This window comes from Neolamprologus multifasciatus, chromosome 23 (assembly GCF_963576455.1).
Source record: "Neolamprologus multifasciatus chromosome 23, fNeoMul1.2, whole genome shotgun sequence".
NCBI lineage: Eukaryota > Metazoa > Chordata > Actinopteri > Cichliformes > Cichlidae > Neolamprologus > Neolamprologus multifasciatus.
Genome location: NC_140460.1, coordinates 39,064,475 through 39,079,268, shown reverse-complemented (window position 1 = coordinate 39,079,268; position 14,794 = coordinate 39,064,475). Strand labels below are relative to the sequence as shown.

At 38.4% G+C, this 14,794-nt stretch overlaps 2 protein-coding genes, 4 non-coding genes and 1 pseudogene across 6 annotated transcripts in view; 3 read left to right on the top strand and 4 right to left on the bottom strand.

Annotated features, from left to right (window-relative positions):
* smim11 (small integral membrane protein 11) overlaps positions 1 to 14,794 on the bottom strand; it is a 68,147-nt gene that overhangs the window by 46,023 nt on the left and 7,330 nt on the right. The window lies entirely within an intron of this gene.
* Positions 2,188 to 2,306, bottom strand: LOC146492205 (5S ribosomal RNA). The gene has a single exon (XR_014872677.1). It is a non-coding gene; the product is annotated as a 5S ribosomal RNA (ribosomal RNA).
* Positions 2,626 to 2,744, top strand: LOC146492204 (5S ribosomal RNA). Its single transcript, XR_014872650.1, has one exon. It is a non-coding gene; the product is annotated as a 5S ribosomal RNA (ribosomal RNA).
* On the top strand, positions 4,440 to 7,393 carry LOC146492203 (uncharacterized; annotated as a pseudogene).
* On the bottom strand, positions 8,304 to 10,147 carry LOC146492202 (uncharacterized). Its single transcript, XM_085150534.1, has 2 exons — positions 9,403 to 10,147; positions 8,304 to 8,912 (listed from the first exon to the last, which is right to left on the bottom strand). Exons 1-2 carry the CDS (start codon positions 10,126 to 10,128, stop codon positions 8,586 to 8,588), a joined length of 1,053 nt encoding a protein of 350 aa, XP_085006660.1. The 5' UTR covers positions 10,129 to 10,147; the 3' UTR covers positions 8,304 to 8,585.
* LOC146492201 (5S ribosomal RNA) lies at positions 11,936 to 12,054 on the bottom strand. The gene has a single exon (XR_014872612.1). It is a non-coding gene; the product is annotated as a 5S ribosomal RNA (ribosomal RNA).
* On the top strand, positions 12,372 to 12,490 carry LOC146492200 (5S ribosomal RNA). The gene has a single exon (XR_014872619.1). It is a non-coding gene; the product is annotated as a 5S ribosomal RNA (ribosomal RNA).

The window sequence follows — 14,794 nt, the reverse complement described above, 5'->3', positions numbered from 1 at the left end:
AAGCCATCAATAGCTCCATTTATACAGATTCCAAAAGGCTTCAGTTTGTCATAGGAGTCAACATGCCACATGAAATTTGGTCCAGGGTTTACATACGTGCGTCGCATTAGGCGATTTCTGCGTCGTTGCTCAACACCGTAAGGGTCAAGATATTTCAGTAAATGTCTCACAGTACTCTGCGTGACAACATAACCTGCCTGAATGCAGTTCAGGTGGTGTAGTTTGTATCCATGGAGCCTCCCGTGTCCCTCCAGTTGATCAATAAGAAATCGTGCCACCTCAATCGGATCGGACTCATTCTTTCTCCTGTACAGTCCCATGCGTTTTAGGTTTCTTCTAAGTGTCCGCATGCTTATCACAATACTGTCCAATCTGCTCAATAACAGCAAAATCTCCCCATGCCTCAATCCAAGCATAAAATAGAACTTAATTAATTCCAATAAACGAGCCATTTTCTCGCACTCTGATCTGCACTGTCACCCACTTCACTATGTTTTACGCTTCCGTAGTTTTACGGCAATATATCATGCTCGAACAATAAAATATATGTTATAACGTGAAAACTTTATTGTTCAAACAATATAATTATCACGTTCGTACAATATAATATTTATATTGTACGAACGTGATAATTATATTGTATGAACATGATGATTATGTATATTGTAATAACGTGATATTATGTTGTTCAAACGTGAAAAGTATATTGTACAAACATGATAGTATATTGTACAAACAGGAAAAGTATCTTGTTAGAACAATAAACTTTTCATGTTATAACGTGATACACTTCTATTTTTCTTTTGCCTGGATGGCAGCTCTACGCTTCTGTAAGATAGAGCGTAGGCTCTGAGAGGACGCCCAGCGTTTACGCTACGAAAACACGACCCGATGTGTAAATCAGATCCAACTGAATGTCATCAGAACATATTATATTATGAAATTTGTTTTCTTTTACTAATAAGTCGAGGATGAGGATTTGGAAAAGCACTGAATAGAAGTTTTCTATCTCTGATGATCAGTTTCAATGGTTGATTGTAAACTCACTTTACTAGTCCTCCTTCTTTAATATTCCATCCAGCATATCAGCCCCGGAGCATGATCCTACCACCACCATGCTTAACATCTGGTACAGTGTTCTCAGATTTCAAAGGATCACCTTTGATACACCAAACATACTGTTGTCATTGTGGCCATATAGCTCAGTCATTGTCAAGTCTGCCCATAAAGCTGTCTTTCCAGAAGTGGTTGGGATCCTCAGTTCACAGTAATAACAAATTCCCTCTGATCTAAGGGGGACTCTTTGGTCTTCTTCCAGTCCTTGGCAAAGTGGTAACATATTAAAACAACTTGTAATTACAAACGATTGTTTGAACCGAATCTGTAAGTGTATAAAAATGGCTTAAATGGTTTACGGTGAGTTCCTTGGACTTTCTGTTGTTCTAAATATTGGTCAATCCAACAAGTGCTTTTAAGCGAATCCTTTTTATGCTGCGAAGAGAAACTAACACTTGTAGTCAGCCATGATCACTAATGAGAAGTTAATAGGGCTCGTTGAGTTATGAGGTGCAGAACCTTCAGCACCTCATATGAAAAGATTTGACTGTGTATGCTTTTGGCACTGTGTGCATTTGAGAAAATCCAAAATAAATTCAAACTTGTTTGTGAAAGCTGTTTTATAAATTTCAGTGGTATATTATGCATGCAATAGGGAGTTGTCTTCTCCAACTACTGGGGCTGAAATAAGTTCATCTAGTTTAGAAACTTCCACTGAACAGTCTATTATAGTGTCAGAACTAAGCATATGCTTAAGAACTTAAACACTTTAAATGAGAATAATAGAAATTTTCCTTTACAGCTTCTACTCAAGTACAATCAATAAAGAAAACCACAGACTCTTTGATGCTTGTTTTGAAGGAAAAGTAATTTCCTGTAAATGTTTATCTGTGTGAGATTTTTCAGAAAACATCAATTTTGTTTAAACGTGAGATACATGGCCTATTCTTTCCTTGTTCTACTTTTGTCTCATCATTAATCTGATTACTGTGGAAGACAAGATGGAAATATAATATTCTCATGTTAAAAAGATAGAAAAAAGATTTTATTACCCAGAAATCTAACTTTTCATGCCTGTGAGCATAAACATGAGCAGCAGCGCCCTCTGCAGTGTTTGTGTTGAAGTGCAAAAGCTTACAGCACCTGGTATTCCCAGGCGGTCTCCCATCCAAGTACTGACCAGGCCCGACCCTGCTTAGCTTCCGAGATCAGACGAGATCGGGCGTGTTCAGGGTGGTATGGCCGTAAACGAAGGAAGCCCGCTATAAAACACCTTTTATACTTGGCAAATGTCTCACAGTTTAAAATATAGTATTGTGCCAAGTTTTATATGTTACAGCGAAAGCATGCAGCTATTCGTTGTTAACTGTAGCTTCGACACTGAGCTGCAAAAATGCTTTTCCCGCCGTAACGTCACCATAATAACATATGTTAGATTATTATAGAACCGTGTGTTTTGTAATTCAAACATTTTTGTCGTTTGGAGACTTTAACTTCTATATCGAAGAGAAAACGTGTGCATGTGTCGCTACAGCATGTATAAAAATGCTGTTTCTGAGCTCTGCTTTCGCTTACGGCCATACCACCCTGAACACGCCCGATCTCGTCTGATCTCGGAAGCTAAGCAGGGTCGGGCCTGGTCAGTACTTGGATGGGAGACCGCCTGGGAATACCAGGTGCTGTAAGCTTTTGCACTTCCACACACAAACTGCAGAGGGCGCTAAAACTTTCACTACTCCTTCCTGTATTCTCTAGTCTCCTCCTGCTTTCCTTGAAGCACAAAAGCGCCTCGCTGATCATTTCCTAGATGCTAATCAAGGAATATTTAAGTTATGTTTCCTTTTGACAGTAACTACTATAAAACCTAAAGCAGCACCTCACTGTCAATAACAGATTAAACGAACAAATCACATTAATATTGCAGAGTATAACATGGAGACATGAAGTAAGTTAGAGAAAAAAACAACAACAAGATGTGACATGTTGAATTTAATATAATTATAAAAAACAGAAACACAGTTTTGGTTTATAGTTTACAGAGAATTTTACAGGAAAAAATAAAACACTGCGTCATATTCATATAAATGCACCGATCTGACAGACTTGCACAGGGTACAAAGCAAAGGAAGTGTTGAGTTCATCTGCATGGAGCCTGAATGACCGTCTCAGCAGATCACGTATGTGGCATACGGCCAATACTGGACCAATGAGCAAGCTTTACCTCATCCCTGTCCTCTCATCTTAGTATTCATACTGAAGTTTGCATGTTATGGAGTTTTTTTGTTGTTGTTGTTTTTGGCTGTCATATTTTCCTTTTTAAAAAACGGCACCTTGAAATATAAAAATGTGCTCGACAGTCCTGCTACTTTAACCACAAATCATTTCCTGAAACTCAGGAAAGTGTCCCTGTTGCTGAAAATCTCACATCTTCATCATATTTGGAGGAAGTGGCTTGCAGCTCTGGTCGATAAGATGTTCCCCTGGAGGAGAGAGAAGGACATTTGAGAGATTGATGACTCACAAGAGTCTAATCACATCAGTGCAACCAGTGGTTACTTGTATTAGTTTATTAATTAGAGATGAACCGATCTGATATTACGTATCGGTCCGATACTGACGTAAATTACTGGATCGGATATCAGAAAGAAATTTAAAAAATGTAATCCGATCCATTAAATATCACGAAAGCATCTCACAAAACTTGCGACACGGCGTAACTCAGCTCATAACCGTAGCACGTTGGAGCAGTATGAGTCACGTGATAGAGCGGCTGTGGCGTGCGAGACCTGTCGGCGGTCTGGTTGAGCAGTTGGAGCCTCGCTACCAAACCGGCATTTCATCTTCGAGAAAGTTATCCCAGAGAGAAGTAAAGCAAGTGTGTAAGTTCATCTCTGAATATTTGTAAAGCATTCCCACATTAAGCTTAACAACCGATATATGGAACGACTGCCTCTTCTCTCTTTCCAAAGATTCTTTCTTTTGTTATCAATAGTTCTCATCATGCTGATTGATGTCCAAGGGGTCTCCTTTCCCATAAGTTTGATTCTAATTCCTACCGCGGTGATGTTAAATTGGGGTGAAACGTCATCATAACAGCTTTGACTGACAGCTGCAGTCACGGAGAAACATGAGTATCTCTGTTCGCGAATAGCAGATAGTACGGAAGCGTAGAGCTGCCACCCAGGCAAAAGAAAAATACAAGTGTATCACGTTATAATGTGAAAAGTTTATTGTTCTAACAAGATACTTTTCCTGTTTGTACAATATACCTTTCACGTTTGTACAATATACCTTTCACGTTTGAACAACATAATATCACGTTATTACAATATACATAATTATCACGTTCGTACAATATAATTATCACGTTCGTACAATATAAATATTATATTGTACGAACGTGATCATATATTGTACAAACGTTATAAAAAATACCATTACAATAACATTTTTATTGTAAGAACGTAAAACGTGTTGCGTTCGGAAACCCAAATCCATGGTAGGTGTGGAGAGCTCACGCTCTTCAGAACTGGCACTTAACTTTGAATGCCCTGCTTTCAACATGGACACAAACACTGATAGCCCACTTCTGAGATTTCTTCGGAATCGTGGTGTACCTGAGGACTGTCTCTTACGAATGCTACAAGAACGCGTAAGTGCTCTCGTGAGGGGGAAATTTGTAAAACTCGCTTTTTACGAAGTTACAGTGTCTAAAAATATGACATATTGCTAAGTTAGCAACCACAGCGGTTTTCGCTTCTCTCGCTTTGACTGCGTAAGGACGTAAAGGTAAACTGCATTGGTGTGGATATATATGGAATGGAGAATGTAAAACAAATTAACCCGCTGTATAAAACTGGGTCGTTGTATGACCACATGTTACTACTTAACCCATATGCAGATTCCAGGTTTCTTAAATATATCGCTATATTATGTGATGCACTATGTTTCCTTGTTTATCTAAAAACAAATGAATTAAACTGTGTTTATATTGATATTTGGCTTCAGTTTAAAAAACCAGTGAGTTCAACCCTTTGTGATCTGTGCAACTGAAAGATACGTGAATACTAATTTACTTTTTCAAAAGTGGGCATTGTATATACTGTAATATTTCTATTAATAACATGTTAGATAATCTCATTAATGTTGCTGGCATAGAGAGATGAAAAGAATAAATGCTAAATATTGATGGCTGCCACTAAAATAATAACAGACAATTATCAAAACGCATGTGAAATGTACATACATTTTTTTTAGTGAGGTACCTCATGTGGTGTGGCAGCAGGTATACCTTGTACTTCTGTATAGTAATAAATATCTCTGTTATTACAGATTGATGCCACAGTGATTGATTTCATGGATGACAAGACCCTGTCTGGTTACATCCCAACATATGGTGATCGGATAGCTGCCAGACGGTTCTTCTTGGAAAACAGTGGTGCAAGTACTAAGGAATCAAGAAAAAACTCATTGCTTGAAAAATTGAAGGAAAAGATGGGAATCAATGAAAATGAGAAGAAACCTGATCATGAGGAGGCATTTGTTTCTAAGAGAAAAAGAACATATGCAAAAATCAACAAATGGGCTGAGAAAAAGACTCGAAAAATTGAGTTAGGGTGGATCCATGAAGGTAAGCAAGTGAGAAAGCGCAGAGGAGGAGGAGCAATGACCTTTGATGTGCCCAAAGACTCCAAAAAAGCTGACATATTACAGTATGCTAAAGATCTTTTCTTTCCAAGTGGAAAAAGCAAATTTGGAAGATGGGAGGTGTTCAGTCATGACATATTAGACTATCAGGAAGAGGCCGTATTTGATGAAGATGTCACAGTTGGAGAACTCTACTCAGCACTTAAAATGGGAATGTTGAGATTTTACTTGTGCACAAGAAGATTTTCCAATGATGAAGATGATGAAGAAGTTTATGATAGAGGGAAAACACATGTAAACAATGTTACACAACTGACTGACTCACATCAAGGAGATGAAGAAGCTTCTCACACTGTTGTGATCTCATCATCAGAATCTAGGAATGCTGATGAAGATGTTTTATTCGACACATCTGAGGTAATGATTGGACCCGACCTTGGAGAGCCTCTGCCTTGTTAACTTGATGACACTGTAATAGATGAACCATTCCTGCAGTTTGAGGAAGATGATCTGGTCATCATATCCATTACACTTCCTCCAACAAACACAGCAGTCAGTAGTCCAGATACATCTATAAGCAATGAAGCAATAAGCTCTGCAGGATCATATGATGTTGTCTGTGTTACCATCAAACTTCACAGGGTTACTATTCTGGAGGAGATGATCAGCCAGTTCAAAGATCCAGCACTCCTCATACACCCTCTAAAATACACCTACATTGATGAAAAAGGAGCTGATGCAGACGGTGTATCAAGAGATGTGTATGCTGCATTTTGGTCAGAGTTTGTGGACAACACAGCTGAAGGAGAGGAGTTCAGAGTGCCATCACTGTCTCCTAAATGGCAGGAAGAAGAGTGGAAATCCATGGGTAGAATTTTACTGAAGGGATTTCAAGACCATGGATATTTCCCTTGTCGCCTTGCTCCTGTTTTCACAGTGGCACTCATCTTCGGTGAGAATCAAGTATCAGATGATCTGCTGTTTGAAAGTCTTCTCTTTTACCTAAGTCAATCAGATAGAGATCTGATAACAAAGGCACTAAAAGAAGATCTTTCAGATGAAGACAGGGATGAAGTGCTGGATCTCATGGATCGCCTGGATGTATCAGTGCTTCCAACCAAAGAGAACTTAAAAGGCCTTCTTCTGAAAGTCGCACACAAACAATTAATCCAAAAACCAGCATATGCCGCAGAGAAAATGTCCTTAGTTGCAAGCCACTTCCTAAAAGAAGCTTTTCAAAGCCCACAAGATGTCCTACAAATGTATGAAGATAAAAAGCCAACAACGAGAAAGCTTTTGAAGTTGCTTACTGCCTCTCCCACCACTCAAGCAGAAAAGCAAAGCTTCAGATTTCTGCACCAGTACATCAGAGGACTTGACAATACAGGGCTCAGAAGGATGTTCAGGTTTCTTACTGGGTCAGATGTCATCTGTGTTGACAAGGTTGAGGTACTGTTCACGCCTGTGGATGGACTGGCACGACGACCTGTGGCACACACACGCAGCCCTCTTCTGGAACTACCATGGACATACACGTCCTACCCAGAACTACGAAATGAACTGGACAATGTTTTGGCTGCTAAAAGCTCTTATGAGTTCAGCATAGCTTGATTAAAGTCCATCATGTTTAAACCAAGAATGAAAGGTTTGCACTAACAATGACTGGCTATGAAGCTCTAAAGTTTGTTAAACCCACACACAGGGAACACATCATTGTATAAAAAAAGAAAGAGCTTAAATTTCAGGGATATTTGAATTTATTTTCAAAAAATTGTGGATAACATCAATTTGTTTCCACCATGAAAAATGTAAATTTCAGTTTAAAATTTCATACTTAAAAGTTTTACTAGTTTAAATGTTAAATAATTATGTTTAATAAGTTCATATGGTTAGCAGCAAGAGGTGAACTATGCTTATTATTAGTTCTATCTATCATGTGTCAAGGTCCTTTTCCACAGGTCTGTGGTACAGTTTTGTAGGATACAACATGTCTGCTAGAGGGGATGTTTTGTTTAATGTAATAATTCAAAAGACTTAATATTAATTATTTTCAAGTATATATTTTTTTTACCTTTCCACCAGTCATTTGTTTAGAACATATTTAAAGGGAATAACTTTGGAAGGCAATGTGTTTGATGCAATAGTTGACTGGAATAAAAGACAGAAAATTGGCACATAAGTTAAGTTTTGTAGTGTTTATCAAGAGTCCGTGTTTTCTTATCCTTGAACACAAATAAAAGGGAGGCTAACATCTAACAGTGTTTGTTGATTATTAAATAATGCAGAATTTTTACATTTACCAGTTTACAAGAAACTGTTCGTGGATGAATAGCAGTTGCACAGTGTGTTCAGTAAAATTGAAAACAATATTTCATGAATGAGAATGTATAGGATCAGCAGTTTAAAAAATGTTTTTTTGACAGTCTTAAAACAGAAATCAGATATAATAGAAATTCAGTTAAAAAATAATTGGAAATGCCAAAAGGTTGAGATTATTCAATGCAAGTCTTTCTACTGATTTATTTTTAAAACATTTTGCGTATTCAAGCATTTACTTCAATGTTCTCATTTCAATTAATAAGCAGGTGTCAGATGTTTTCTTTAGATGGGAAGCAAACGCCTGTTTTTTGCATAAATGCCTCAGTCAAAATATTAAAAAAAAGAAAAGCAATACAAATACAAGGACCTGCTTTAATTTTGATTCTTCACTGGAGTACGCAGATTTGGTTAAATAAATTTAGACATGCTTGCTTGCTACTATCTTCAACCGAAAATCCAAACAAAATAATAATGATTGTCTTTTCTATTGTTTATTGCACAAATAAAACATTGTACCAAAAAATATGTGCATAAAAATTCCCAAAGCCCAATTATATTTAGGTTTATAAGTCCTTCAGTATATAGGTTCTCAGGAAGAGATACAGTTCAATGGATTCATCTGCTGTGCTTGGTGGAAGTAAGAAGTTCTCTGACATTATGAGGCAACACAAGCTGAAAACGGTTTCATCACAGGTATAAGGTCCTCTCTGTTGACATTCTTGCTTACAAGCATCCACTGCCTCCCGAGAAACCTCTTTCAGATGATCCTGTCCTCCAAAGAGATGAGGGATGGTGTACATGAGAATCGGACGTCCACTTGGAGCAACTGCATTTCTGCTTCTGCGTATTATGTGGGTGTTCCACATATGTGCAACTTGCTGCAGCTCCTCCTATTAAATATTAAAAATTAAAAATCTCATATCAGTAAAAGAACACATTTCTCTTGGCTCAACATGTTACCCAAAACGGCGCTGGCACGGCTGGCAGCCTTAACCCAATTTCCCTCGGGATGAATAAAGTACGATCAATCAATCAAAAGCACCACACAGTGACAGTCAGAAAAACAGAGTTTATCAAAAATAAGACAACAACAACAACAACAAGAATAACAGTGGTAGACACGTGATACTGTGTAAAATTTAAAGTAATTATTAAACGTGAATTGTTTTAGACAGTGTGATTTTATGTTTCTGGCCAGTGAAATATGCATTTTTTCATATCCTGAACGCAGTGATAATAGGGACGGTGCATGGTGGGTGTTAAAGCAAACTTTTTATTCTCTCTCCGTGTCTCTCTTTCTCTCTAACACACACACACACACACACACACACACACACACACACAATGACTCATTAAAAGAATATAAACATGAATACATACCTCGATGACGTTCAGGCACGTAAACAATATGAGCTGCTTGTCCAAAAAACATCCAGAAAAGCAGTCATGGTCTTTTAGTTCCTGGAGACGATTTATCCAGTGCTGAGCATGATGTCGTCTCAGAAAGGCCCACCAGCCTTCAATACGCTGATTGTGATTGCTGGATCCAGTAATAAAACAGTTTCTGACGTTCGGATCCATAGTCCAGCGCAAGAATCGTTGTATCTCGGCCATTATGACATTTTCTGTTCCCAAATCAGAGCGAATCCTAGCAGGTGTTCCCATCCTCTTTTCAACTTCTGCTATGAAATATCCAGCAATGACTTTGGGATCATTGTTTGTTGAATAGGCATGAAGCCAAATCATAACTCTCGAAAAGCCATCAATAGCTCCATTTATACAGATTCCAAAAGGCTTCAGTTTGTCATAGGAGTCAACATGCCACATGAAATTTGGTCCAGGGTTTACATACGTGCGTCGCATTAGGCGATTTCTGCGTCGTTGCTCAACACCGTAAGGGTCAAGATATTTCAGTAAATGTCTCACAGTACTCTGCGTGACAACATAACCTGCCTGAATGCAGTTCAGGTGGTGTAGTTTGTATCCATGGAGCCTCCCGTGTCCCTCCAGTTGATCAATAAGAAATCGTGCCACCTCAATCGGATCGGACTCATTCTTTCTCCTGTACAGTCCCATGCGTTTTAGGTTTCTTCTAAGTGTCCGCATGCTTATCACAATACTGTCCAATCTGCTCAATAACAGCAAAATCTCCACATGCCTCAATCCAAGCATAAAATAGAACTTAATTAATTCCAATAAACGAGCCATTTTCTCGCACTCTGATCTGCACTGTCACCCACTTCACTATGTTTTACGCTTCCGTAGTTTTACGGCAATATATCATGCTCGAACAATAAAATATATGTTATAACGTGAAAACTTTATTGTTCAAACAATATAATTATCACGTTCGTACAATATAATATTTATATTGTACGAACGTGATAATTATATTGTATGAACGTGATGATTATGTATATTGTAATAACGTGATATTATGTTGTACAAACATGATAGTATATTGTACAAACAGGAAAAGTATCTTGTTAGAACAATAAACTTTTCATGTTATAACGTGATACACTTCTATTTTTCTTTTGCCTGGATGGCAGCTCTACGCTTCTGTAAGATAGAGCATAGGCTCTGAGAGGACGCCCAGCGTTTACGCTACGAAAACACGACCCGATGTGTAAATCAGATCCAACTGAATGTCATCAGAACATATTATATTATGAAATTTGTTTTCTTTTACTAATAAGTCGAGGATGAGGATTTGGAAAAGCACTGAATAGAAGTTTTCTATCTCTGATGATCAGTTTCAATGGTTGATTGTAAACTCACTTTACTAGTCCTCCTTCTTTAATATTCCATCCAGCATATCAGCCCCGGAGCATGATCCTACCACCACCATGCTTAACATCTGGTACAGTGTTCTCAGATTTCAAAGGATCACCTTTGATACACCAAACATACTGTTGTCATTGTGGCCATATAGCTCAGTCATTGTCAAGTCTGCCCATAAAGCTGTCTTTCCAGAAGTGGTTGGGATCCTCAGTTCACAGTAATAACAAATTCCCTCTGATCTAAGGGGGACTCTTTGGTTTTCTTCCAGTCCTTGGCAAAGTGGTAACATATTAAAACAACTTGTAATTACAAACGATTGTTTGAACCGAATCTGTAAGTGTATAAAAATGGCTTAAAATGGTTTACGGTGAGTTCCTTGGACTTTCTGTTGTTCTAAATATTGGTCAATCCAACAAGTGCTTTTAAGCGAATCCTTTTTACGCTGCGAAGAGAAACTAACACTTGTAGTCAGCCATGATCACTAATGAGAAGTTAATAGGGCTCGTTGAGTTATGAGGTGCAGAACCTTCAGCACCTCATATGAAAAGATTTGACTGTGTATATGCTTTTAGCACTGTGAGCATTTGAGAAAATCCAAAATAAATTCAAACTTGTTTGTGAAAGCTGTTTTATAAATTTCAGTGGTATATTATTCATGCAATAGGGAGTTGTCTTCTCCAACTACTGGGGCTGAAATAAGTTCATCTAGTTTAGAAACTTCCACTGAACAGTCTATTATAGTGTCAGAACTAAGCATGTGCTTAAGAACTTAAACACTTTAAATGAGAATAATAGAAATTTTCCTTTACAGCTTCTACTCAAGTACAATCAATAAAGAAAACCACAGACTCTTTGATGTTTGTTTTGAAGGAAAAGTAATTTCCTGTAAATGTTTATCTGTGTGAGATTTTTCAGAAAACATCAATTTTGTTTAAACGTGAGATACATGGCCTATTCTTTCCTTGTTCTACTTTTGTCTCATCATTAATCTGATTACTGTGGAAGAAAAGATGGAAATATAATATTCTCATGTTAAAAAGATAGAAAAAAGATTTTATCTAACTTTTAGTGCCTGTGAGCATAAACATGAGCAGCAGCGCCCTCTGCAGTTTGTGTGTGGAAGTGCAAAAGCTTACAGCACCTGGTATTCCCAGGCGGTCTCCCATCCAAGTACTGACCAGGCCCGACCCTGCTTAGCTTCCGAGATCAGACGAGATTGGGCGTGTTCAGGGTGGTATGGCCGTAAGCGAGGGAAGCCCGCTATAAAACACCTTTTATACTTGGCAAATGTCTCACAGTTTGATATATATTATTGTGTTAAATTCCATATGTTACAGCGAAAGCATGCAGCTATTCGTTGTTAACTGCAGCTTCAACACTGAGCTGCAAAAATGCTTTTCCCACAATAACATCTCCATAATAACACGTTAGATTATTATAGAACCGTGTGTTTTGTAATTCAAACATTTTTGTCGTTTGGAGACTTTAACTTCTATATAGAAGAGAAAACGTGTGCATTTGTCGCTACAGCATGTATAAAAAGGCCGTTTCTGAGCTCTGCTTTCGCTTACGGCCATACCACCCTGAGCACGCCCGATCTCGTCTGATCTCGGAAGCTAAGCAGGGTCGGGCCTGGTCAGTACTTGGATGGGAGACCGCCTGGGAATACCAGTTGCTGTAAGCTTTTGCACTTCCACACACAAACTGCAGAGGGCGCTAAAACTGTCACTACTCCTTCCTGTAGTCTCTAGTCTCCTCCTGCTTTCCTTGAAGCACAAAAGCGCCTCGCTAATCATTTCCTAGATGCTAATCAAGGAATATTTAAGGAATATTTCCTTTTGACAGTAACTACTATAAAACCTAAAGCAGCACCTCACTGTCAATAATAGATTAAATGAACAAATCACATTAATATTGCAGAGTATAACATGGAGACATGAAGTTAGAGAAAAAACAACAACAAGATGTGACATGTTGAATTTGATATAATTATAAAAAACAGAAACACAGTTTTGGTTTATAGTTTACAGAGAATTTTACAGGAAAAAATAAAAAAAACACTGCGTCATATTCATATAAATGCACCGATCTGACAGACTTGCACAGGGTACAAAGCAAAGGAAGTGTTGAGTTCATCTGCATGGAGCCTGAATGACCGTCTCAGCAGATCATGTATGTGGCATACAGCCACTACTGGACCAATGAGCAAGCTTTACCTCATCCCTGTCCTCTCATCTTAGTATTCATACTGAAGTTTGCAGGTTATGGAATTTTTGGGGTTTTTTGTTGTTGTTTTTGGCTGTCATATTTTCCTTTTTAAAAAAACGGCACCTTGAAATATAAAAATGTGCTCGACAGTCCTGCTACTTTAACCACAAATCATTTCCTGAAACTCGGGAAAGCGTCCCTGTTGCTGAAAATCTCACATCTTCATCCTATTTGGAGGAAGTGGCTTGCAGCTCTGAGATGTTTCTCTGGAAAAGAGAGAAGAACATTTGAGAGATTGATGACTCACAAGAGTCTAATCACATCAGTGCAACCAGTGGTTACTTGTATTAGTTTATTAATTAGAGATGAACCGATCTGATATTACATATCGGTCCGATACTGATGTAAATTACTGGATCGGATATCAGAAAGAAATAAAAAATGTAATCCGATTCATTAAATATCACGAAAGCATCTCACAAAACTTGCGACACGGCGTAACTCAGCTCATAACCTTAGCACGTTGGAGCAGTATGCGTCACGTGATAGAGCGGCTGTGGCGTGCGAGACCTGTCGGCGGTCTGGTTGAGCAGTTGGAGCCTCGCTACCAAACCGGCGTTTCATCTTCGAGAAAGTGATCCCAGAGAGAAGTAAAGCAAGTGTGTAAGTTCATCTCTGAATATTTGTAAAGCATTCCCACGTTAAGCTTAACAACCGATATATGGAACGACTGCCTCTTCTCTCTTTCCAAAGATTCTTTCTTTTGTTTTCAATAGTTCTCATCATGCTGATTGATGTCCAAGGGGTCTCCTTTCCCATAAGTTTGATTCTAATTCCTACCGCGGTGATGTTAAATTGGGGTGAAACGTCATCATAACAGCTTTGACTGACAGCTGCAGTCACAGAGAAACTTGCGTATCTCTGTTCACGAATAGCAATAGAGCGTAGGCTCTGAGAGGACGGCCAGCGTTTACGCTACGAAAACACGACCCGATGTGTAAATCAGATCCAACTGAATGTCATCAGAACATATTATATTATGAAATTTGTTTTCTTTTACTACTAAGTCGAGGATGAGGATTTGGAGAAACACTGAATAGAAGTTTTCTATCTCTGATGTTCAGTTTCAGTGGTTGATTGTAAACTCACTTTACTAGTCCTCCTTCTTTATTATTCCATCCAGCAAATCAGCCCCGGAGCATGATCCTACCACCACCATGCTTAACATCTGGTACAGTGTTCTCAGATTTCAAAGGATCACCTTTGATACACCAAACATACTGTTGTCATTGTGGCCATATAGCTCAGTCATTGTCAAGTCTGCCCATAAAGCTGTCTTTCCAGAAGTGGTTGGGATCCTCAGTTCACAGTAATAACACATTCGCTCTGATCTAAGGGGGACTCTTTGGTCTTCTTCCAGTCCTTGGCAAAGTGGTAACACATTAAAACAACTTGTAATTACAAACAATTGTTTGAACCGAATCTGTAAGTGTATAAAAATGGCTTAAATGGTTTACGGTGAGTTCCTTGGACTTTCTGTTGTTCTAAATATTGGTCAATCCAACAAGTGCTTTTAAGCGAATCCTTTTTACGCTGCGAAGAGAAACTAACACTTGTAGTCAGCCATGATCACTAATGAGAAGTTAATAGGGCTCGTTGAGTTATGAGGTGCAGAAACTTCAGCACCTCATATGAAAAGATTTGACTGTGTGTATGCTTTTGGCACTGTGAGCATTTGAGAAAATCCAAAATAAATACAAACTTGTTTGTGAAAGCTGTT